Consider the following 25,885-nt stretch of genomic DNA (forward strand, 5'->3'; position numbering starts at 1 on the left):
GCCTGTCCTACCCAGATCAAAGAGCAACCTGTTGCTCATTGCAAAGCCTCTTGCCAAGTGAGTCAGCAAGAATGCATGCGTGCTTCCTCAGAGCTGCTTTCTCCCGGGGTGGGTGGGGAGGAGGGGATTTAGCAACCTGCAGCCTCATGGGGAAGGGGGCTGTTTGTTCTCTCTCTGGGGAAGTAACTCACTCAAACCCCCTCCCTTGGCTGAGTTGCTTCAAATAGCTTTGAGTAGGGCCCAGTGATGTTGGCTTTTCCATTCCGTCTAGATGGACACAAGAGTGTTTTGCTGCTGTTTTTTAGCTTTGCTTGCTTGCTTGCTTGTTTGCTGGGGTTTTTTTGTTTGTTTGTTTGTTTGTGGTATGCGGGCCTCTCACTGTTGTGGCCTCTCCCGTTGCGGAGCACAGGCTCCGGACGCGCGCAGGCTCAGCGGCCATGGCTCACGGGCCCAGCCGCTCCGCAGCATGTGGGATCTTCCCAGACCGGGGCACGAACCCGTGTCCCCTGCATCAGCAGGCGGACTCTCAACCACTGCGCCACCAGGGAAGCCCTGTTTGCTGGGTTTTTAAAGGGCAACTATTGATGCTATTAGTGGCTGCCCACTTTGGAAGTCTTTAGTCTGGACCGCGGCTGTGTCCCCTTTCTCCTGCTAGCCTGTCCCCCTCTCTGGACTGAGGTTACCTGCTAAGACAATGGTATGTGCTTTGACTCTTCCTGATCTAAAGGGAATAGAATTACCTAACTGTTCTAGGGCAGTCCTTTGGGGGAACTAACCTTGGGCTTCTGTCCAGCTGAAGTTGTATTTTGACAACGTGTCTTGGTCAGTGGTGATGAGTCTTTATAAAAGGTGAACTAGCGACTGAAATAGGGTGTGTGCCTTCTGCTGTATTTTCCCCTTTACCTTTCTTGCCTCTTCTCTTGTGTTCTTATCATAACCTAGATTATCACTACTTCTGTGAGCGTTCTCTGTGCTCTTCTTTTTTATCACTGCCACAAGAGCGGCACGATCTTATCTTTCAAAATATACTTAAGGGTAGAAAAAGGGAGAACAAGTTTAAGTAAGTTCATCTCTCAAGAAACCTAGTGTTTTTAGCCTTGTGACTTCTAAGTGTAGAATTCCACCCTAAGACTGGACTGTGTTTTGAATGTCACGCAGAACCTATCTGAAACTTGACTTGGCCTATTTGTTTCCTTTTGCTATTGCTATTGTTGTCCTAAACGGAGGGAAACATTCTAAAGTTTTTGTGTATTTTGAGGGTATGGTTGAACCTTGTTTAAAAAAAATAATCCCTGAAGGAACCCTAAAGTAACTGATAATGGTGTGTAATTTACATTTATTTACATCTTCATGTGTTTCTTCAGGTCCACCTGAGAGCTGAACCCTTCCGCTTAAAAAGAACATGTCGGAGGCAAGAAGTCTTACAAGCATCTAATGGCCTCATGACTCACCTTTCCTCATGTCACCTCCTATTACTTCCCGTGTCTTCTGTTTGAACCTGCCTGTAATTTGCCTTAATCTTTCTGTTGTCTTATAGGACTGCCAGCCAGACTCCCAGAAATCATGTTGGTAGGATCCCAGTCCTTCTCGCCTGGAGGGCCTAATGGGATTATCAGGAGCCAGTCCTTTGCGGGGTTCAGTGGCCTTCAGGAGAGGCGATCCAGGCAAGTTGTGTGTGCTTCTCTGCTGGGACGCAGCTTGCGAGGGATGTGAGCCTTGGTGCTCTGAAGAGGGTCCGTGTGCATGTGGCCTTGTCACAACACTCACCTGTGTTATTTTCATCTCTTTCATGAAAAAGATGTAATGTTCCCCAAATTTCTATCATTTAGAATTCCTCCTTCAAAGAAGATTTAGAACAAGCTAGCAATACATATGTATAGCTCTCCCCACCCCCACCCCATTTCTTTCAGCTCTGTTGATGCCTGTTGCCAGAGTGCCTCCAGATGTTTGAACCCATTTATCCTCTAACCAGTAACAGCAGATTTACCTTTATCCACACATCTGTTGATACTGAGCATTTTCTAAAAATCTTTTCCAGTCTTTTATGTCATCCCTAACGAGGTTAAATGTGCTTTCATAAGTTTACTTGTCTTTTGTATTTATTTTGGGAATAACCAGTGCATTCACATCCATTGCCTATTTTGGGGGTGGATATTTACATATTTTCTTACAGAACAATAAAGGCTTTTTATATATATCCATTGTAACACCATATATTGTAGTCTTTTTCCCCCTAATTTTTTTTTTGTTGTTTGTTTGTTTGTTTTTGCGGTACGCGGGCCTCTCACCGTTGTGGCCTCTCCCATTGCGGAGCACAGGCTCCGGACGCGCAGGCTCAGCGGCCATGGCTCACGGGCCCAACCGCTCCGTGGCATGTGGGATCTTCCTGGACCGGGGCACAAACCTGTGTCCCCCGCATCGGCAGGCGGACTCTCAACCACTGTGCCACCAGGGAAGCCCTTTCCCCCTCATTTGAATTGCTACCTTTTTTTTTTGCCTTTTGACCTCCTTCACCCATTTCTTCTATCCTGCCCACACTCCCTGCCTCTGACAGTCACCAATATCTATGAGTTTGGTTTTTTGTTGTTTTTCTTTTAGATTCCATGTATGAGAGATTGTACAGTATTTGTCTTTGTCTGACTTACTTCACTTAAGTGTGATGCCCTCGAGGTCTTTCCATGTTGTCACAAATGGCAAGATTTCATTCTTTTTTATGGCTGAGTAATATTCCTATATATATATAATGAATATTATTCAGCCATATATATATGTATCACAATTTCTTTATGCATTCATCCATTCATTGGACATTAGCTTGTTTCCATAAATCTTGGCCTTGGTAGATAGTGCTACAATGAACATGGGGGTGCAGAAAACTTTTTGAGTTCATGTTTTCATTGTCTTTGGTTAAATACTCAGAAGTGGAATTGCCAGCTCATATGGTAGTTCTATTTTTAATTTTTTGAAGAACTTCTGTACTGTCTTCCATAGGGGCTGCACCAATTTACATTCCAAGCAACAGTGCACAAAGGTTGCCTTTTCTCCACGTACCTGCCAACACATGTTATTTCTTGTCTTTTTGATAATAGCCATTCTAACAGGGGTGAGGTGATATCCCATTGTGGTTTTGATTTGCACTTCCGTGATGATTAATGCTGTTGAGCATCTTTTCACGTACCCCTCGGCCATTTGTATGTCTTCTTTGGATATGTGTCTGTTCAGATCTTCTGCCCATTTTTTAACTGAGTTGTTCGGTTTTTGCTATTGAGTTGTATGAGTTCTTTATATATTTTGGATATTAACTCCTTATCAGATATGATTTGCAAGTATTTCCTCCTATTTAGCAGGTTGCCTTTTTATTTTGTTGATGGTTTCCTTTGCTTTGCTTTTGCAGAAGCTTTTTATTTTTTAGTTTGCTGTAGTCTTACTTGTATAATTTTGCTCTTGTTGCTTTTGCTTTCAGTATCATATTCAAAAAAATCATAGCCAAGTCCCATGTCAAGGAGTATACTACCTATGTTTTCTTTTAGGAGTTTTATGGTTTCAAGTCTTACATACAAGTCTTTAATCCATTTTGAGTTAATTTTTTTATATGGTGTAAGAGAGGGTCTAGTTTTATTCTTTTGCATGTAACTGTCCAGTTTCTCCAGCACCATTTATTGAAGAGACTGTCTTCTCCCCATTGCATATTATTGGCTCCTTTGTCGTAAATTAACTGACCATATATGAGTGGGTTTATTTCTGGGCTCTCTATTTATTGATCTATGTGTCTGTTTTTATGCCAATACCATACTGTTTTAATTACTATAGCTTCATAATAGAGCTTGAAATCACCCCGCACCCCTTTTTGAAGCACATTCCATTATATCCAGATTTGGGAGATTATTTGTGGTATGAAGTTACGTAGTCGATAAAGACCGACTCTGCAGACTGACTCTGGGGAGCAGATGTCTTTCAGACACAAGCTTGGGAATGTTAGTCTTCAGTTTCCCTAGAATCTCCCCTCATCTAAAATAGGACTTAGAGGAACTCAAGAAAAAGAACACAGGTAGTGAAATAGGTAACATGGAATAAAGTTCATCCTCAGTTTTTCTGACATGATAAAGATCTTACATTCTTAGGGGTCTTATGTGCTTTGACCTGTATTGTCCCCTTTGGTGCACACGGTAATGGCAGAGGAAAGTAAGAATTAACCTGGAAGGTGCACAGCAGACACCTACCAGACTCAGAGGTCATGGCTTTCCACTCAATAGCTGGGTCAGTGAGTAGTCTGGCCTCTGAGCTTCCTAATCAGATCAGTAGTTTGGGTTTAAGTTACCAGGTGTCCATCTTACCACTGTAGGCTGCCTCCCTGCCACTAATAGGGATGTTGAGTTTCATGTTATACCTAAACAAAGTTTACTACATAAAAATAAAGCTTAAGGGAATTCCTTGGCCGTCCAGTGGTTAGGACTCAGCGCTTTCACTGCTGGGACCCCAGTTTGCTCCCTAATCGGGGAACTAAGATGCCACGAGCCTCTCGATGCAGCCAAAAAATAAATAAGTAAACTTTTAAAAAGTCTATTCATCCAGCTATGTGTGCTTTTCTTTACTTTAACACTACAGACATACCTTAGAGATACTGCAGGTTTGGGTCTAGGCCACTGCAATAAAACAAATATCATAATAAAGCAAGCCACACAAATTTTTTGGTTTCACAGTGCATATAAAGCTTATGTTTACACTATAGTCTATTAAGTGTACAATAGCATTATGTCTAAAAAAAATTGTACATACCTTAGTTAAATACTTTATTGCTAAAAAATGCTAACCATCATCTGACATACAAAGTTGCCACAAATCTTCAATTTGTGAAAAAACACAATATCTTTGAAGTGCAATAAAATGTGTTTATATACAGCATTAGCCCTTTGTCATGCTTATGGCCCTTTATTTAAAAACTATTCATGCACATCCGAGTCAAATTTAATAGACGCTTATGCCTGATGTCACATAGTGCACATATTTTTTTAGCTGAATTACATTCTCCTGCCTGTTCATTATTTCCACCTAGAAGTGTTTGTTCTTGGCTTCCCGTGAGGTCTCAGTGATGTGACATGCTTTCACTCAGAGTGTACATTACCTGAATCCAGGCTTTGACTCTGGGTAACTGCTGCCCTGCACAGCTTCCAGATTTCAGCAGTTAACTCTAACACCACAAAACTAAATGAAGGATGGCTCAGATCTATTAATATACAAGGGAACGTTACCTTCCCCAGAAGACACTGACACAAACACAAGGTGATTAAAAGGCATTTCTTTGGTCAGATCGTTTTGGGTGCCCAAGACTCAATGTCAGCTTTTCTTTTCTCTTTCCGTAGATGTAACTCCTTCGTTGAAAATCCCTCTGCTCTCAAGAAGCCTCAGGCCAAACTGAAGAAAATGCACAATTTAGGATACAAAAACAGCAGCCCTCCCAAGGAGCCTCAGCCTAAAAGGGTGGAAGAGGTCTACAGGGCTTTGAAAAATGGACTTGAGTAAGAACATCAAACCTAATAATGCACTGAAACCTTTTTCCTTTCTAAAATGCTCGGGAAGGTCACAAAAGCTAGTCTTATGAGATAAATTTTAGAATGTCTATTTCTGTAGTAGGTGTTTTATTATTGCACCATAATTGAGGAAGCCTTAAATGAGTCCCAAAGATCTGAACTTGATCGGGTTTCCATATCATAACCAAACATTGAAGGAGACCTGAAATAGTAATATGTTTATATTTAACTCTGTGTAATATTGTATTTTACTTAAACACTGGTAGACAGGCATATCTGTTTTAGAGATTGCTGAAGAAGCGTTCTAAAACCTTCTTGAGTATATTATAGCAATGATTTGTCCAGAATAAAACTTCCCTAGTATGTGGTGAGATGCATACTGTCAGTGTCCTATGGAACTAGATAGAATTCTGTGAGCCCAGGTCTAGGACTGACTCCATAGTTCTTGCCATTCCCTCCACATTGGTTTTTCTTTCCTGCTATGCCAGCCTCATAGGCATTCTCCTTTTTGACTATCTGGATAGTATCAGATTCAACTGCTAGATCTTTCAAAATGTGGAGAGTTTAGGAAAATGCAGAGCCTCTTCCCTGCCAGCTCTGTGCTCCGCAGAGCAAGGTTCAGGTTCTTAATGCCCCCCCTTTAGAAGGGAAAGGTCAGCATCAGCATCAGATTCCACTTGACAGTCACAGAGTTCACGATCACGTCTCTCTTTTCTTTGCAGTGAGTATCTGGAGGTTCACCAGACAGAGCTGGACAAGTTGACAGCTCAGTTAAAAGATATGAGAAGAAACTCTCGCCTGGTAGGTACCATCTAATCCTTAGGGTGTTCACACAGTGGGTTTTTTGGTTTTCTGTTTGTTTGTTTGTTTTGGCTAACTTCTCTTACTGGATAGACACGGGGACAAGGAAGAAAGTTCAAGAAAAGCAGATCCAAGGGACAAAGTGCCATGTGCTTCCTGATGTTTATTTTAATGCTCAATATGTTCCAGTATTTTCCAAGCATGTTTATGCAGACAAACTTTGTAATCAGGAAAAAATACTTTTAAAAAGCCAACTCCCTATACTCCTCTTCCCAAGTAATATAAAGAAATGAAAAGTTGGGGTTTTCCTACCATATTGTTAGTACAGCATTTGGAACCCAGAACTTTCCTTTATATCCAATTTTTAAAAATTGTAATAGGTCAGTGATACCTGAGAGGAAAAGGAGGCTCAAGAGGTCATTGGTAGAAGAAATCGGAGGCGTCCTTGAGCCAGTTCAACTACACACTGTATTGTTGGAGATGCTTGCAAGTTTCCTTTACTCTAATGAATTGTGAGGACTTGTCTGCTTGAAGAGGTGTTTCTAATGATTTTTAATGATTTTGTTAAGTTCTAAATGATATCATGCCTTAAAGTTTTAAGGCATCAGAAAGCCCAGGAAAAGTCTACGTATACGAGGTACACATATACATGAATAGCTGTTATCTTCTTTTTTTAAAAAGATGTTATCCTTTTCAAAGGCTTAGAGGTTAAAGCCTTCATAGGAGTTAAAAGTTTTAGATTCTAATAATATTAGAAGATAAATTGCTCCCATTTATGTGGAACTCAATGTGGAGTGGCCTTCAGAGCTTTTGAATGTCCCTGGCAGTCCTCAATGGCAACAAATGTTCCTTCTTGGAGAACAATCGTGTATGGATGGAGGAGCTTCCAGCAGGACCTCATGTTCCATAAAAACCCTCCTGATGGAGGATGTGGGCTTAGTGTACTGATTATACTGTGATATTGTGAGCACACAGGAATAAACTTGCTTTAAAAACAATTTGTGAAAAGCTTTCACCACTCTCAAGGGCTCTTCTTAAATACCAATTTTTATGTGTTTAAACAGGAAGGCAAGTCTTTTTTTTTCTTTTTTTTTTCTTTTTTTTGCGGTACGTGGGCCTCTCACTGCTGTGGGCTCTCCTGTTGCGGAGCACAGGCTCCGGACGCGCAGGCTCAGCGGCCATGGCTCACGGGCCCAGCTGCTCCGAGGCATGTGGGATCTTCCCGGACCGGGGCACGAACCCGTGTCTGCTGCATCGGCAGGCAGACTCTCAACCACTGCACCACCAGGGAAGCCCAAGTCTTTTTTTTAACACATATAATCACTGCTACTTTTTTTTTTTTTTTTTTTTTGAGGTACGCAGGCCTCTCACCGTTGGAGCACAGGCTCCGGACACGCAGGCCCAGCGGCCATGGCTCACGGACCCAGCCGCTCCGCGGCATGTGGGATCTTCCCGGGCCGGGGCACGAACCTGTGTCCCCTGCATCGGCAGGCGGACTCTCAACCACTGCGCCACCAGGGAAGCCCTCACTGCTACTTTTTATGTTAAAAACATTTAAAAAAACATTTAAGTGGACGTGAATTTATGTGTCCCTCACTATGTAAGCGAGGAGAGCCCAAAGCAAGTGAACGTCTTAAGGCTCCCAGAAGGCAGAGAGGACTGGGTAGAATTCTGGAGACACAGGGTATAAATAAATATTAGCTCTTAGAAGTATTCTTACTATTATTTAAAATAACCCAGATTTACTCTTTTAAAGCGAATATCAAAAAGTCCAACAGACATTATGGGGCTAACCATTATTTCACTGACAATGCAGAAATGCAGACAAAATCCTTTGATTCTTATCAGTAACGGTTTTGAGGAAGATGTGTTTTAATCCAGATACTCCTTTTTTTTAATTTTAGGGTGTGCTGTATGACCTAGACAAGGTAAGTTACTGTTCTGTGTTGGGGAGTTACGGGGAAATAAAATCCTTCATCCTTGAGGAGAAGTCAGTGATCCTTGCTTAGGTACAGTAAGATCCTAGAGAAATGATGATTTTTCTAATCCTAGAAAAGTTCATGCTTTTATCTAATGAGGATGATGAAAGGTCATAAGTACTATGATCTACAGACCCAATAATGTGTTTAAGGTCACTTTTGTTAAAAAAAAAGTCACCTGGTTGCAGGGTTTCTCAGTGTTCTGGTTAAGTTTAAGAATTTCCCAAGGGTTTGAAGGTCCTTACCTGTGTTCTCTCTAAATGGGAACTATCATATTTCATCAAATGGAAGACCTCTTTGATTGGAAAACACATCATTATCTTATTTGCCACTAAGAAAAAGAGTGATTACAGCTACACTGTGACACAGTTCTTTCTTTTCACTTAACATATGTATTTTATACTTAGTGACAAAACTCTCTTAGGCCTATTTTAAATGTAGATATATTTTTTAAGTTATATATGATGCTGTTTCTTTCCACACATTTCTGTACATACGAGACCTTTAATACTGAATCATATTCAATGCAATCCCTATCAAACTACCAATGGCATTCTTCACAGAACTAGAACAAAAATTTTCACAATTTGTATGGAAACACAAAAGACCCCGAATAGCCAAAGCAATCTTGAGAAAGAAAAATGGAGCTGGAGGAATCAGGCTCCTGGACTTCAGACTATACCACAAAGCTACAGTAATCAAGACAGTATGGTACTGGCACAAAAACAGAAAGATAGATCAATGGAACAGGATAGAAAGCCCAGAGATAAACCCACGCACATATGGTCACCTTATCCTTCTTTGATCAAGGAGGCAAGAATAAACAATGGAGAAAAGACAGCCCCTTCAATAAGTGGTGCTGGGAAAACTGGACAGCCACATGTAAAAGAATGAAATTAGAACAATCCCTGACACCATACACAAAAATAAACTCAAAATGGATTAAAGACCTAAATGTAAGGCCAGAGACCATAAAACTCTTAGAGGAAAAAATAGGCAGAACACTCTATGACATAAATCACAGCAAGATCCTTTTTGACCCACCTCCTAGAGAAATGGAAATAAAAACAAAAATAAACAAATGGGACCTAATGAAACTTAAAAGCTTTTGCACAGCAAAGGAAACCATAAACAAGGCAAAAAGACAACCCTCAGAATTGGGGGAAATATTTGCAAATGAAGCAACTGACAAAGGATTAATCTCCAAAATTTATAAGCAGATCATGCAGCTCAATAACAAAAAAACAAACAACCCAATCCAAAAATGGGCCAAAGACCTAGATAGACATTTCTCCAAAGAAGATATATAGATTGCCAACAAACACATGAAAGGATGCTCAACATCACTGATCATTAGAGATTTGCAAATCAAAACTACAATGAGGTGTCACCTCACACCAGTCAGAATGGCCATCATCAAAAAATCTACAAACAGTAAATGCTGGAGAGGGTGTGGAGAAAAGGGAACCTTCTTGCACTGTTGGTGAGAATGTAAACTGATACAGACAGTATGGAGAACAGTATGGAGGTTCCTTAAGAAAGTAAAAATAGAACTACCATATGACCCAGCAATCCCACTACTGTGCATATACCCTGAGAAAACCACAATTCAAAAAGAGTCGTGTACCACAATGTTCATTGCAGCTTTGTTTATAATAGCCAGGACATGGAAGCAACTGAAGTGTCCATCAAAAGATGAATGGATAAAGAAGATTTGGCACATATATACAATGGAATATTACTCAGCCATAAAAAGAAATGAAATTGAGTTATCTGTAGTGAGGTGGATGGACCTAGAGTCTGTCATACAGAGTGAAGTAAGTCAGAAAGAGAAAAACAAATACCATATACTAACACATATATATGGAATCTAAAAAAAAAAAAAAAGGTTCTGAAGAACCTCGGGGCAGGACAGGAATAAAGATGCAGATGTAGAGAATGGACTTGAGGACATGGGGAGTGGGAAGGGTAAGCTGGGACGACGTGAGAGAGTGGCATGGACATATATACACTACCAAATGTGAAATAGATAGCTAGTGGGAAGCAGCCGCATAGCACAGGGAGATCAGCTCGGTGCTTTGTGACCACCTAGAGGGGTGGGATAGGGAGGGTGGGAGGGAGACACCAAGAGGAAGGAGATATGGGGATATATGTATATGTATAGCTGATTCACTTTGTTATAAAGCAGAAACTAACACACCATTGTAAAGCAATTATACTCCAATAAAGATGTTAAAAAAATACTGAATCATAGTATAATCTGTTTGCAGATATTTTAAAGGGTAATTAAATTTAACGCATGTGATAATATTTATAACTCAAATGGAAGAGATGACACATAACCAACTATGATTATCTTGGGGCGTGCACAGACAGTTGCAGTTGTAAAATGCACCCCATTTCAGAGACATTAAAATGGGGGGGCAAGTTCATATTTGAGCTGATAAAATGTTATTATGAAGAAACTTAAGTATACTCCAATATAATACTGTCCTGCCAGAAATCCAGTGAATTCCATTTGGTTGGCCCCTCTTAATGTTAAACATAAGGATTCCAATAGCTAACTCAAGTTCATCTCTCAGAGTATTTCTTCAATATTTTTTTAAAAAATACTTTCTAAGTTGATACTAGAGAATCTTTAAAGTAGCAACAGAGATAGGAGGAAAGGGGAAATAGTTAACATCTTCTGGTACTTTTGAGTATGAGATAATAAAGATAGCCACACAAGTCTAATCAGTGGAACTGTAAATGGCTGTACTTTTTCAAATTTCTTCTTTTATTCCAGCAAATTAAAACAATTGAAAGATACGTGAGGCGCCTGGAGTTTCACATCAGTAAGGTAACTGACGTTCCTCTTGTCTTTGCCTGTTTTTCAGTTCTCAGTCACTGATCAATACACCTTTGGCCTGAGCATAGCCTCTAGTCCGTGGAGAATTTCTTATCCAATTGACTCCTAAGCTGATTAGCAATTAAATCCTCCAACAGGCAGTAAAGTTGTAGAAAAAACATAAGAATGGAGAGCCTGATTACCTAGCACATTGTTTACTCTGCTTCAGTTCAACAGATATTTATTAAGTGTTTCCTGTGCAGCCTGCACGGTGCCTGGTAGAGGATGCAGTCTGGGTGTAGTCTGGTTAGAGATAAGATTAAACCAAACTGACCTACAAAAATCTTCACACTTGCCTAACTCTACATTCAGGTCCCACATACAACTTGGTACCCCCATAACCTTCTTCATGAAGGCCTTTAAAGTACTTAACAACAGCTGTCATGTAGCTCCTTCAATCGTTCTCAAGCTCTTAGTTCCTTCCACTCTTCACATGGCTTGGTTTCCAGATTCCTTTTCATCCTCATTGCCCCCCTCTACGTACACCAGTTTGTCAGGGTCCCTGACATCCAGCCCTGAACCCTACAAATAGTTGACTGATGGTCCCACCAGCCTAACGTGGAGTGGGACTATCCCCCCCACCCTGTTCTGAACACTATCAGGCGGTATCAGTACAACCTAGAAACAATGTCCCTTTGAGGGCAGCTGGATCACACCATTGGCAATTCCTGTGCTTATCTGCACCCATCATCCTGTGTTCCAAGTGGAGAGACTGGAGGTTTTAGCAGTTCTCTCTACTAGTGGTCAGAAGCCCCAGGTTTTAGTCCCATCTCTGCCACGTACTCACTGCGCCATAACATCTGTGTGGACCTTGGCTTTCCACTCCATGCAGTGAGGCTGGACGTGCACATAGTCAATCTAGATGATCCTAAGAATCCTTTCCAGTTTAAAATTCTATGATGATCTAAACATGTATATGCTACTGCCGTTGTACATTCCCATTCCCACTTTGAAAGATATTCATTACCTTGGCAAGTCTGAAATTGCTCCTATTTCTGTTCAACTCAGTAAATAAAACAGGGACTTCCCTGGTTGGTCCAGTGGGTAAGACTCCTCACTCCCAGTGCAGGGGGTCCTGGTTTGATCCCTGGTCGGGAAACTAGATCCTGCGTGCAGGCTGCAACTAAGAGTTCGCCTGCCACACCTAAGAGTCTGCATACCACAACTAAGATCCGATGCAGCCTAAATAAATAAATAAATAAACAAACAATGACATCCATTAGAAGAGATTTATGTGGCAGGCAAGCTTTGAAATTACTCTGTTTATTTGGAAAAATACCAAGAAAACAAGTAGTATTAGGTAACAGAGTATTTATCCATCTTGTATCCATCATTGTAAGATATAACAATCCTAGTGGTTATTAAAGGTTGGTAGTCCTCTATCTGCAGCATCTTGTGGATGGATCCCTAACAAATCCTAACAAATGATATTTAATTGATTAATCAGTTTATTTTGATGAGAGCCACAGCTGACTTATAGGTAAGACAAATTCTTGCCTACAGATGGGCCAGTTTCTGCTTATGTGAGTACATAGTTCCTTTATTCTAAAGGTTAACTCCATTTGGCTAGGGTAGATTGATATTTAAATGAAAACAAGGGTATACTTTTCTTTAAATGCAAAGTAGTATACTAAATTATTAGGGCTATACCAGTGGTCCAGTTAGCAGTTTCCTTGTTGAGAGGATTACAGTCTTTGGACTACAGCGGGGGAAGGGCTGAAGGGACAGTCCCCCGGGAGGCCATATGGGTGAAACAGCCTGGCCTGCATCAGAAGAGATATCAGCTCTTGTGTTTCTAAGTGTCTAGGGGACCTGCCGCATCAGAACAATCTGCACTGTTTACTTAAAATTTCAGACTCCTCACCCATCCCTAACCTACTGAATCAGCATCTCAAAGTGGAGCCTGGGCATCCTCATTTTAACAAGCTCACCAAGTGAGTCTTAGCTTAGTCTTAATGTATGGAAACCACCCTCTATGCTAGTCACCCAACCAAAGGATCTTATCAGCAGATATGCCACAACCCCTTGGGTCTTATACCTCCCTCTTATTCAGAGACAAACCCACCAACGCCAAAGAGGAAAGACTGTTCCTTCCAGAGTTTTGACGATTCCTCTCAGTAAAGTGGAGTGAATTGTTGAAGAGCAACAAAGAATCCTTTTAACCAAGAGAATCATTTTCAGTCTCTTAACTAACATTCATATGCTAAGCTAAGTATCATTGACATCTGTATAGAGAAAGCAACTATGGAAAATTGTACTATTAACAGGTAATAGTAATGCTTTTTAGTGATCAGCCAGAAGTTTGCCTTCAGAACAAAAGGGGAATGTTAAACCCTGAAGTCCATCATATTCACCTCTACCTTCTGGTTCTACAACTGTAGCCTCCTTTTTGAGGGAACAAAGTTTGTACTGAAATGAAAAATTCAAGCAGTCCTAGGTAGATAACTGCCTCCCAGAAAACATAATGTCTGGTGATATCCTTCTTCTTAATCTACCTGATAATTCCTGTAGTTAACTGTGGTTGGTGTGTTGATAATTGAAGATAGGACGAGAGACTATAGAGATAAGTATCGTCAGATATAGCTGTATGTTTTCTCAGCCTAGGCACTATCGATACTTGGGGATAATTCTTTGTTGTAGGGGGATGTCCTCTGTGTTACAGGATGTTTAGCAGCATCCATGGCCTCTACCAACTAGATGCTAGTAACACCTCCCAGCTGTGACACTGAAAAATGTCTCCAGATGTTGCCAAATGTCCCCTGAATATCAAAATCACCTTGGATTGATTGAGAATCACTGCCCTAGAAGTATTAAGTGACTGTCAGGCTTATATAATGAATATGATCAATAGCCATTTGCAATGGGTATATTATTATTTAAAAGCCTAAATATAGAGGTATTGCAGAGAAATGTTCATTTCCATTCCTCCCGTTTACTTTTTTAAATGGTGGTATAAATTACATGCCCAAAATGTCACAGTTATTATGTTCAGTCTGTTAAGTTTTAACAGTCATGCTTCACCCTAATTTTAAGAATAACTTACCTTTGTTTTCTCTCTTTTGTTGGGCCACAACTTTACAAAAATCATTTTAGATAAATAGCCTTGAGTTCTTTTTTTTTTTTTAAATCTAAATCTGGATGCGTGAATATCACCTTGTGACACTCTCTTAAAATAAAGTGATAATAGCTCAGTATAATGCAACGTCTTCACATTGGTTTGAAACTGCATACACTCTTCCAGTGTTCGTTCCTTATATAAACGACTCCTGTCTTCATTATCTAAACCTTGTCTCGCGCAGTCCACCAACGTTAAGTTCATTTTCATTTTGTGTCATTTGAAAAGAGAGCTCAGAGTAAAATCCAGTTTGAAATAGAAAATGGATCATGTGGCTAAAACAAAAATGATGGATCTGTCTAAAAGGATGACATTTCTACAAGATTCTCCTTTTGAGGTCAGAAACATAAAGTACATTAAGCACTTAACAACGGCCAATGTCACTTCCTTCAAGTGTGACAAATATTTATGTCCCTTGTGTTTCTGTTTCGATTCCGGCAGGTAGATGAACTCTATGAAGCTTATTGTATCCAAAGACGCCTCCAAGATGGCGCTAGCAAGATGAAGCAAGCCTTCGCCGCGTCCCCTGCCAGCAGAGCGGCCCGGGAGAGCCTGTCGGAGATCCACCGGAGCTACAAAGAGTACACAGAGGTATGCGCCAACCTGCTCGGCTGCTGAACCCCACCTGGCCCAATCTGAATTGTCGATACCTGCTAAGAACCAGGGGAATGGCACCCGCAACCTCATTCTGCTCTTTAGAGAGAGACGTTTTACTATTTGCCTGTCTTGCGTTTCCTTGAGGCCCTCGGTGGAGCGGTTTAAAATGGCTCTCGGGTGGTTTTGTTGGTTGTATTTTGTGTGTGTGTGTGTGTGGTACGCAGGCCTCTCACTGTTGTGGCCTCTCCCGTTGCGGAGCACAGGCTCCGGACGCGCAGGCTCAGCGGCCATGGCTCACGGGCCCAGCCGCTCCGCGACATGTGGAATCCTCCCGGACCGGGGCACGAACCCGTGTCCCCTGCATCGGCAGGCGGACTCCCAATCACTGTGCCACCAGGGGAGCCCTGTTGGTTGTATTTTTGTTTAGAGCCTTCTGTGGACTCCAGAGCATGTGACTTTCTGTTGTGAGCGTCACCTGTCAGGCACTCACCTCCTATAGTGCCTGGCAATAGATTTGTTCATGGACGTGTAAATCCACAAGATTTTAGACACTGTGAAGCCATTCACTGACCAAATCTTATACTTCTTTATGTGTATAGTCTCCGCACAAATAGACTACGAATGCATGTTAAAAATTTCAGCAAATGAGTAAGTCACAAATGCCCTGGTATTGGTCATTGAAATGCACTTCCAAATTCTCTAGTGTACAATCTAGTCTAGCTTTATCCCTGCAAATTGAGCAGACCTTGTGGTTAAGATGGCTGCCCTGGATATTGGGTTCACCCACCTCCTGCCTACGATTATTTTATTGTAAGAAATTTCCCTTCTATCTTAAAGGAGGCGAGATAAAGAACCATGAACAGAAGCGTGCTTTCCTGCTTTCTGACTGTCTCTGGGGCCCAAACATATGACACAGGGAGGTCTTCACTCATCCGGGGGTCACCCGAAACCAGTGCCTTTGATGAAATGACTGAATTATTAAAACAGCACTTCTCACTCTCCCATGTGTCTTTGTTCAAAGATCCAATTTCATGAATGAAGTCATCGGCCTGATGAGGGTCTGCTGGACAATTCCCAGAGCTGAGCATCCGGTCTCAGCCCTGGGACGGGAGGGATGTCTTGGATGACTTGCCACAGCATTGCTTCCTGTGTAACCCTCCAGCCCTGCGTCTTGTCTGAACCAAATTTGTCTTTTTTCATGGTCTAAAACAGGGCTTCTTTCTCTCCATTTGGAAGAATGCTTTTTGAATGCATAAAATGAAACCCATAGGAATTCAAAGGAAACAAATTATATTGAAATACAGTTATTTCGGGCTTCCCTGGTGGCGCAGTGGTTGGGAGTCCGCCTGCCGATGCAAGGGACACGGGTTCGTGCCCCGGTCTGGGAGGATCCCACGTGCCGTGGAACGGCTGGGCCTGCATGTCCAGAGCCTGTGCTCCGCGACGGGAGGGGCCGCGGCAGTGAGAGGCCCGCGTACCGCAAAAAAAAAAGAAAGAAATACAGTTATTTCAATATTGTCAGTACAGTGATCAAGATATTTTTAAAATCAAATGTGTGATACAGTACAAGGCTGCTGCTTTATTAACTCATCAAACTACAAGATTTAGCAGTGGCTCCAATAACTATTGCAATTTGAAAGTAATGAAAAATAGAAATGATTTCTCAAGGTACCTGCAACAATTGATGCGACATGAACATAGACGTGACTTTTATCAGGTCTAAGTCACAGGTACCAGTCATACGGCTGCGGCGTGTTTTCTACGTTCATGATGTATGGACATATTAGATATCAGTTAGAGGTTAGTGGAAATAGCGATGTGACTTTCTTTTTTCCCCATCCAAGCTGATGGAGCACAGGTTAAGAATCTCTGGCTTCGAAGCAGCCCTAGTTCATGAGACCTCATTTCCACACATCTGTGAAATCAAGAGAGCAGTTGCCAATGAAGGAGGCCGTTCAGAGTACACACGTAGGAGGACTGAGTGGCAGCCGGTGCCTGTCCCAGAACTTTTGTCCGTTGTTTCAGAAATACCCTCTGGTGGTCAAGCGCCAAGACATGGCATCATATTTCCTCACAAATTCAAAGATGTAGAGTGTAATTTCAGCAAGAGGAGAAAGAAGTCCAAGACTTCTGTAGCTTCCTACCTCACCTGACATCAAGTGGATTCGTATCTTCACATAACCACAAAAACCAGCATTTTATCACAAAGAGGATTTAGGAATAGACGGTTCTGGGTGCCTTTGCAAGGGCAGCAGTGTGCGTCCATGGCTGCCTGGGTGAGACAGAAAGCAATTCTGACCGTGGATGTCCTCAGCTGTTAAACTAGCTGCCCCCCAAGTTTTCCAAAGACACTGGTCGCAGTCCTGACGTGCGTGATAACATCGTTGATATATTTCTAGAAACAGTCATGCATTCCTTCCCAGAGACACCCAGTGCTCTGAGGAAGAAAATTGGTTTACAAAACTGAGACTTTGTTTTCGAAACTTTCCAGCTGCACAGAACTCAACCTCAGGAGTTTTCCCCAGCTTTGCTAAGCTACTTGAGGTACCAACATTTAAGAGTCAGCACCTCTAGCTTGCAAATCAATTCGGAATTCCTTTGCAAACAAAATCCAAATGGAAGTAGCCCCTGTCTGTGCTCACTGAGCTGCCCAGGCCATGCGTCCGAGCCCCTAGCTGGGATGGAGGAAGAAGCTTGCAGATGCTGCCCTGGGGGGCAGGGGGCGGGGGTGTGTGTGTGTGTGTGTGTGTGTGTGTGTGTGTGTGTGTGTGTGCGCGCGTGTGTGCGTGCGTGCGTGCGTGCGCGCAGGGGGATGGGACGGGGACTTCTGCTTAGAACACCAGAGGTGGCACCGAAAGCTTAAACTGGCCATGCTGCAGAAGGGCCACAGCACTTTTCCTCTTGATTTCTGACTGCAATTGCTCTGTTTAGGTCTTCAGACACTGAGGAGGTAGGGTGCGAGTGGTTAGATATCTAACCACAGGCACAGATGGTGTGGCTCCTCTGCCTTTACTGTTCCTCAACATTAGAGTGAGGAGAGGACTCTTGTCAAACCCAAGAATCATTTTGAGGGCCTCAGGGCATGGCAGCAGGAACTCTGCCTCATTCACTTTGAGTACAGCTGAGCTCCTGAGCCCTTTTTGTTTGTTTTTTGCGGTACGCAGGCCTCTCACTGTTGTGGCCTCTCCCGTTGCGGAGCACAGGCTCCGGACGCGCAGGCTCAGCGGCCATGGCTCACGGGCCTAGCAGCTCCGCGGCATGTGGGATCTTCCCGGACCGGGGCACGAACCCGTGTCCCCTGCCTCGGCAGGCGGACTCTCAACCACTGCGCCACCAGGGAAGCCCTCCTGAGCTCTTTTTGCCCCAAATTCTTATTAAGAAAAATTTCAGCCCTTCAGAAAAGTCAAGCCTAGTATATTGAACATCATATACCTTTATTTAGACTTCCATTTGGTAATGTTTTGCCATATTTGCTTTTCTTCTCTTGCATATGTTCAATTTTTTTCCCTTTTTTACTCAGTCATTTGATAGTAAATGGTAGATAACATGCCATTTCACCCCATAAATATTTTAGCACAGATCCTTTAATGATAACCTATGTAACATGTGTATCCCTTGCATAACCACACACCATTATCACATCTAAGAAGATTACCAGTCCTCCTATAGAATTATCTAATATCCTGTGCATTTTCAGATTTCCCTTATTTGACCCAATGACGTCTTTTATAACTGTTTTAGTTTATTTACTTTCAAATCAGGATGGAATCAAAGTTAACACATTGCATTTGGTTGTTATGTCACTTTAATCTCTTTTATCTAAAATTTTTTTTCCCATAATTCTACTGCCTTTTTATAGAATCCAGGCCAGTTCTTTTAGAATCTCCCACATTCTGGATTTATCTGACTGTTTATGATATAACTTCACTTGGTCTTCTATGCTCTAAATTGCCGGTACACTAGAAGGCTTGCTTAGGCTTAGGTTAAATATTTTGTGACGATTTGCTACATACGTGTAACTCACTGCAAACAGGTAAATGCCTCTCATTTGAGCAGCGGTTGTCCACTGCTGTGAGAACATCCTGTGCTTTGAAAGAAATGTAGCCCTAACGCTGGTCTCCTGTGCTCTTCTTAGAACATGTGCACCATTGAAGCAGAGCTGGAGAAGCAGCTGGGGGAGTTCTCCATCAAGATGAAAGGTATTCTTCCTCCTTTTTATAGAGTGGGGTGCTATCTCCGCCTAGCTCCTTGAAGTGTGGCATCACACACCGTTTTTATTTTCCTTGCAAAGATATTGGGCCACTCTCTCTCAAGCCTCCCCACTTATGTTAATTTATTGATGCTCCAGAACCTTCTCGTCCTGAGACTTGCCTACGTATTTACTGTGCCTACATATTTACATATTTAAATATTTACTGTGACAGGATCACAAACATGGAAGAATATTATAAGGAACTCCCATAGACCCATCACCTCCATTTAATAATCAGCAAGATTTTGCCACCTTTGCTTCATCTGTTTGCTTGTCTTTGTTCTTCCTTTGATGAAATAAAACCCAGATGTGGGAGTCTCTCCCTGTAGACTGCAATGTGCCTCTCTTAAAGAATAGGGGCATCTTATGATAGGGACACCACAATGCCAAGTATTATCGCTTCTAATAAAATGCATATGCCTTTGTTATGAATCCATTCCATTAGCAAATGACCTGGTGGTCTCAAAAGTGCGTTATACAGTTGTTCAAATCAGGATTCAAACGAGGTCCATGCATTATCATTGGTCGTTAGATATCTCTTTTCAGTTTCCTTTCATCTAAAACAGACGCCTCCTTGTTTTTTTCCCTACCATTGACTTGTCACGTTGAAGCTGTTGTCACTGTTGTCACTTTCAACATGTCACTGTTGTACAGAATGTCCCACGTTCTAGACTTGTCTGTTGGCTTCTTGGTGGTGTCATCTAGTTTGTTCCTTTATGCTCTACTTTCCTATAAACGACCTACCAACTTCTTTATTTTTAAATGTTTTTTAGTGTTAAACCCACACAGCATTTTCCTCTTTTTCCCAGTGCCTTTCTGGTGTTGACTCCAGGAAGTCCTACTCTGAAAGCATTGTTGATTTGTACTGCAAGCATCTTCAGAACAAAAAGCTTTAGTTGTAGAAACGGAGCATCCTTCAGGTGTTGTCAGATTTACAGCTCAGTGGCCAACAGGGCTTCAGATGAGCAGCCATCACAGCGAGTCCGTCTTCCTTCTGAGTTTGGGCCACGCACCCACTCACTGCAGGGAGAAGGGCTAGTTTGTGTGCCTTTCCTTTTCTGAGGTTTCTTAGCAGCCGGATCCCTGGGTTGCTAATGGGGATTTAATCACCCTCTTGTCTGCTTTTTGCCATTAAGGGAGTAGAAAAGGGGCGCTTTTTTTTTAAGTGCTTGACAGGAGAGCTTAATTTTCCAATGAGTCACCTAACTCAGGAGGCAAAGTGTTCTGTCAAGTGTGATGTCCGTAGAGCTGCTCTGGTTGAGTGTACCTGCAATCAACATGACCTTGACCCTCAGCTGCCCACACGGCTGTGTTCTTCTCTCCAGCAGATCCCATAGTGAATCAGTCTGTTATTCAGTATGAAGTCTCAATACTTACTTTACTACGGAGGCGGGACATCTGTGCTTTTTCAGTTTTTTAGGTCCTTTCTCTTCACTGTGGGTCCTCACCGAGTCAGTGGTTCTAAAACCACTCAGGCCCTGCCCCCATCTCAGCAAGTCAGGACGGGGCCCTGGCACCAAGGAGCTCCACAGCTCTCTTCCCAGCATTCTCTCATTCTAAGGCAAGGGTTACAATGGGAAGCCGTCCTCTCCCCGTTTCCCTCCCCCAAGATGGGTGGGTGGCACCCTTTGGGTATATTTTTCATCCTCGGGATGATTCTGTCAGCAGCCTGCTTCTGGAAAACCACTGCCCTGAGCCAGTGTTTAGCAGAAAACACTCCTCTCTCCTTCCCCTAACTCTCGGGCACCCTCCACGCAGGCTAGCACAGTCTGGGGTCTTACAGCTGAGAGAAATTCCCATCATGCCGTCTTCTCTCTGTTAATCCAAGCAGTACCGTATTTCCTCTATTTCTGACGCTCACTATTATCAAAGTCACCAGTTTGGGGTGAGTTGGTGATTTCCCCATTTTGTCGATGGGGAGTGGGGTTAAGTGACTTGTCCCAGAAGTCACACGGTACGTTGGAGTCAAACTTGAAACTGAATTCCAGAGCTCGTGGCTGCCAGTGCATTCCCGTCCCCCAGCCCCATATGAGGAGGGACGTTCTAACAAAGGTGAACAGATACTATAAACTATTGCTCAAAACATGTTCTCTTCTATGGGATGGTAGTCTTCCACCCAGCACACAGGCACCCAGGAGTGGGTGGGAGGAAAGGGACAGCCACCCACCAGACCTGGACCTCAGGCCTGAGGGTCAGCGAGGATGCTCTGGGGGCCCTACCATCCACCGGCGGGCCCGGCTGCCCAGCTAAAGAACGGCTCTGGGTTATGATGGGCTGTCATGATGGACGGGCTCAACTTGCTGCCGCCTCTGCTATTCCAGCTCTACCCTCAGCGTGGTTCTGTCTTTCCTGCCCGACGGGCTTCCCTGGCTTCTGTCTGGGTTCAGGGTTTCTCCCAGGGGGGTCACTCAAACCTGCAAGTGATCCTCCTTTTTCATTATTGATTTATCTCACTTCCACTTTCCTAATCTAACATGAAAACTTGAACTATTTCTATGAAGCCTTTCAGGGGTAACACCCCCATGGAAATCTTCCTCTCTCTTGATAAAAGGGAGCCTCTCACGCTGCCAAGAAATCTTGCATCACTGCAGTTACCTACTTTCTTATCTGTTATTCATTCTGGTAAAAAAAAAGAAAAAAGAAGAATTACCACCCCCAACATGCATAGTGACACAAGCTGAGGATCTTTCATAATATCCTCAGACCTGGTAAGCCAGCTTCCTCCTGCCACACGCTTCCCCAACACACAGACGGCAATCATTCTGTGGGGTTTTGGAGGGGCGGGGTAAGTGATGATGGTAAAGACAGTTGAGCCTGCTGTTGGCCAGGCTCTGGGCTGCATCCTGGTGAATGGTCTCTGGCCTTGACTTCCACACAGTCTACTGGAGACAGTGGTTGCATGAGCCAGTCTAATCTAATTCCACGGAATAAATGATCTACTGGATCAATAATGTGGCCAATTGCTTCGATGCCTGGGGGGCGGGGGGGGTGGCAGGAGGGGGCGCAAAGGGTGCCACCCGCCTATCTTGTGGGAGGGAAATGGGGAAGAGGAAGGCTTCCCGCTGTAACCTTTGCATTAGAATGAGAGGACCCTGGGAAGAGAGTTGTGGGACTCCTTGATGCCAGAGTTTGAAGAGGGTCCAACGCCAGGCTAAAGAGGGAGCACTAGACCCATCCACCAATTTGCAGATGGAAAGACGTGGTCTGTTACAGAAAAACTAATTCTTCTCCCAAGTATTACCTACTTCATATTAAGTTCCAGGCAGTGTGTATATCCAAAAGTCTGTGTTGGCACCTGCAGCTTTTAGGGCAGGTCCGGCCTTGGGAGAGGGGACATCTACCAGGGAGCTAGTAAATCTGCATTATTTATGCCTGGTCAGTAAATCATTCAGTCCTGTAATGGGAGCGCCTATCTATTCAGCTGTCTGGCTGTTTTCCTTGGAGTAGAAAGTGTCACTTCCTTAGCTTCAGAATCGCTCCCCCCGCCCAGTGCTAAGATTGTCGTGAATATCCAACCAGCCTTTTCTCTGTGTATACGCTGCCTGCCAACATGTGTGATCTTTTTTATCTTTGGAAAGGAAGATCCTCACAGAACTAGAAAAAAAGGCGGCACATTCTTCTGGCAGAATGGTCCCTGAGCAAAAGAAGAACAGGGTGGGCGGTTGCAGACTGTAGCATCTGGGCCTTCCGAATGAGGTCATGGAAGAGCTGTTTTATCAGTAATAGATGTTTACAGTAAAACATCCACAAGGTGCAGGAAGATGCACCATGGAGATGAAAGTCCCCTCAGCCCCTCCACTTGCCCATGCTCATCCCTGGGTGCTAACCCCCATGATGGTTTTTGGAGTGGCCATAATGAAAGCTTTGTAGACAGTGCAGCAGTCATCCCCAAACTGCTGAGAAAACAAGCTTTCCCCAACTGAAAATCCCAACAGGCCTCAGACCAGAGTCTGAAAGAAACCTGGCCAGATTTAAAAGATACAAGGCGGTAACTCTAATTGACCCACTGTTAGTTTCATTTCTGCAATCAGTACCATGAGTGGCTTACATTAGCAGGTAGGACTTGAAGAATCATAGCACAGCCCCAGGCCTGTTTTTGCCTGTCTACTGCCACGTGCCACGTTATGGTTATAATCAGAGTATCAGAGTGATACCGCCTCAAGCATTTCCAAAAAATTTTGCTTTAATAACATGAGCTGAGAAGCTCAAAAACATCACTACCAAGTAGCTTTCTCCCATCTGGATAAGTTCTTCCAATATGAAATTTCTGGTGATTTTGAAAGAAAAAAATAAAAATAAAAACCCTGAAAGGATTTTCCCCTTTACTCTTCTTTATCCAGCACCGATATCAGATCAGTTTTTTAGGTTTTTTTGTTTTGTTTTCTAACCAGGCTTCCATTGTAATTGCATAGGTATGTAAATAGGCAGTAGATAAATCCTGAATATTCTGCAGTTTTTTTTTGGTTTGTTTTTTTTTTTTAAACATCTTAATTGGAGTATAATTGTTTAACAATGGTGTGTTAGTTTCTGCTGTATAACAAAGTGAGTCAGCTATACATATACATATATCCCCATATCTCCTCCCTCTTGTGTCTCCCACCCTCCCTATCCCACCCCTCTAGGTGGTCACAAAGCACCGAGCTGATCTCCCTGTGCTATGCGGCTGCTTCCCACTAGCTATTTTACATTTGGTAGTGTACATATGTCCATGCTACTCTCTCACGTCGTCCCAGCCTACCCTTCCCCCTCCCCGTGTCCTCAAGTCCATACTCTATGTCTTCTGCAGAGGTTTTTAAAGAGTGTTTAGGACTTTATTAGAATTGGTATATCCAGCCAATTGTGATTTATAAAGATCAGTCGATTGTGCTTTTTTTCAGAAGTATTAAAAACAAAAGACTAATCCTCCAGAAAATTATTAGTGAAAATTGGCTTCTTTAATTCTGCTCTTATTTCAGTAAATCTTTTAAGAGGCTTGTTATGTTCTACTTGTTAGTGGAAACTGGTCCTCAATGGACCGGCTCCGTGGATGGAGAGGTGTGACGAACTGGTGAGTTGCTGCCATCTACTGACAGAGAGTGGTAACAGCAGGTGCCTTTTTAGGCCTCCCTGGACCTTCTCTATCATCTTAATCCTGGCATAGCCCGTTGAGACTGGTGCAAAGCAGATTCATCCGTCCAACAGTCTCACAACTTAACGGGGCTCTTCCTAGAAAGAACAGTCTTCTCTGCCCCAGAGAGCACCTCTCCCATCACCCCAGCAAGGAATATCCTCTCTTGCTGTGATAGATGGAATTCCCAACAATAGCTGTACCCACAGTCGTTCCCCAGAAACTATTATATGAGTTTTCACAAAGGCCTGACACTTTGAGTCTTATAAGTGTGCGAGTGTGGGTTTATAAAGAGGGGAAATGAATTCTGTACCTCTGATCCCAGTTGCTTGCTTACAGGTCTGGCTGGTTTTGCTCGCCTCTGTCCCGGAGATCAATATGAAGTAAGTGTGGTGTCGGTCTGGGTGTTGGACTTGAGAGGCAGGAGTCAGCTGTCATTATTTTGCTTCTTCAATTTTTTTTTACATTTTTTTATTTTGAAGAAGAAATTTGAGCCAATAAGTAATTTTGGAGATTAGTGTAAGACCTCCCATATATGGGTCACCTAGACAACCAGTTTTTAACGTTATGTCACATTTGCTTTAGTATTATTAATATTATTATTGTTGTTGTTATTTTGCTGAACTATTTTAGATTAATGCACAGGTATCATGACCCTTCACCCCTAAATTATTTTCCTGAGGGAATTTCCTGGCGGTCCGGTGGTTAAGGCTTGGCACCTTCACTGCCTTGGCCCAGGTTCAATCCCCGGTTGGGGAAGTAAGATCCTGCAAGCAATGCGGCACAGCCAAAAAAAAAATTATTTTCCTGAATGTGGAAAGACTTTCTCTCATATAAACGTTGTACAATTGTCTACACCAACAAACTTAGCACTGGCCCTTTAGCTAATGTCATTTGATATACAATCTATGTTCATATTTTTCCAAGTGTCCCAATATTGTACTTGATAGCAGTTTATTTTTCCTGATGCAAGATCCAATCCAGGATTATGACTACTCAAAAGTATCATGATTGAAGAATAATAGAATCTAGATCTTTCTTTATAAAAATATACTCCATAAAAGTAAAAAAGCTTTTTATCTTTTCCCTCTTCAGAAGGGAACTTACATAATGATTTCATCTAACTATCTCCTCCAAAACCTTCTATAATCATTCATCTTGGCCGGGGGTGGTGAGGGGGAATGTGTCTTCCTCTAAGCAGTAAAGCTGTCTGACAGAGGAGAAACTGCACACCCTCCCCCCAGAGTGTGTCAAATTTCAAAATCCTTGTCCAGACCTGTCTCCCTTATCCACAAAAAGGATGCCCTGCTTCTTGCTTCTGGACACTAAGTAGATTTTAGCTGCTGGTTCCTTGTCTTTCTAAAGGAGCTGGGGAGTATGGAGAATTAATCCAGTGGTTGTTATACTGAAGTAGAACTAACGAGAGAAAGAACTGAGCCAAAGGGCATGATGCAGTGACCTTGTTCTAAAGAAAGCCCTTCATACCCTCTATCCTAGAGAAACAGAACTTACCCCCTTGGAAAGTCTCTCCCTGCTGGTGCTCTGCTCCACGCCCCCTGCCAGGGAATTTGGAAGAAGCGACAGTCAGTGGGTGTCGTGAGGATGCTGGAGAAGGGGAG

At 42.8% G+C, this 25,885-nt stretch overlaps 1 protein-coding gene across 2 annotated transcripts in view; it reads left to right on the forward strand.

Moving 5' to 3' along the window:
* The window catches only part of RIPOR2 (RHO family interacting cell polarization regulator 2), an 88,248-nt gene that overhangs the window by 29,743 nt on the left and 32,620 nt on the right, over positions 1-25,885 (forward strand). The window contains exons 2-9 of one of the 2 annotated variants that reach the window (XM_060163564.1): positions 1,538-1,664; positions 5,361-5,516; positions 6,251-6,329; positions 8,234-8,257; positions 11,094-11,147; positions 14,752-14,901; positions 19,043-19,106; positions 24,606-24,649. In XM_060163564.1, the coding sequence (XP_060019547.1) occupies positions 1,564-1,664; positions 5,361-5,516; positions 6,251-6,329; positions 8,234-8,257; positions 11,094-11,147; positions 14,752-14,901; positions 19,043-19,106; positions 24,606-24,649 (672 nt within the window). In that variant the 5' untranslated portion in view covers positions 1,538-1,563. Of the gene's footprint in view, positions 1-1,537; positions 1,665-5,360; positions 5,517-6,250; positions 6,330-8,233; positions 8,258-11,093; positions 11,148-14,751; positions 14,902-19,042; positions 19,107-24,605; positions 24,650-25,885 lie in introns of those variants that run through there. The other variant, XM_060163563.1, reaches the window with a different exon arrangement.

Source organism: Lagenorhynchus albirostris, chromosome 10 (genome assembly GCF_949774975.1).
Source record: "Lagenorhynchus albirostris chromosome 10, mLagAlb1.1, whole genome shotgun sequence".
Taxonomy (NCBI): Eukaryota; Metazoa; Chordata; class Mammalia; order Artiodactyla; family Delphinidae; genus Lagenorhynchus; species Lagenorhynchus albirostris.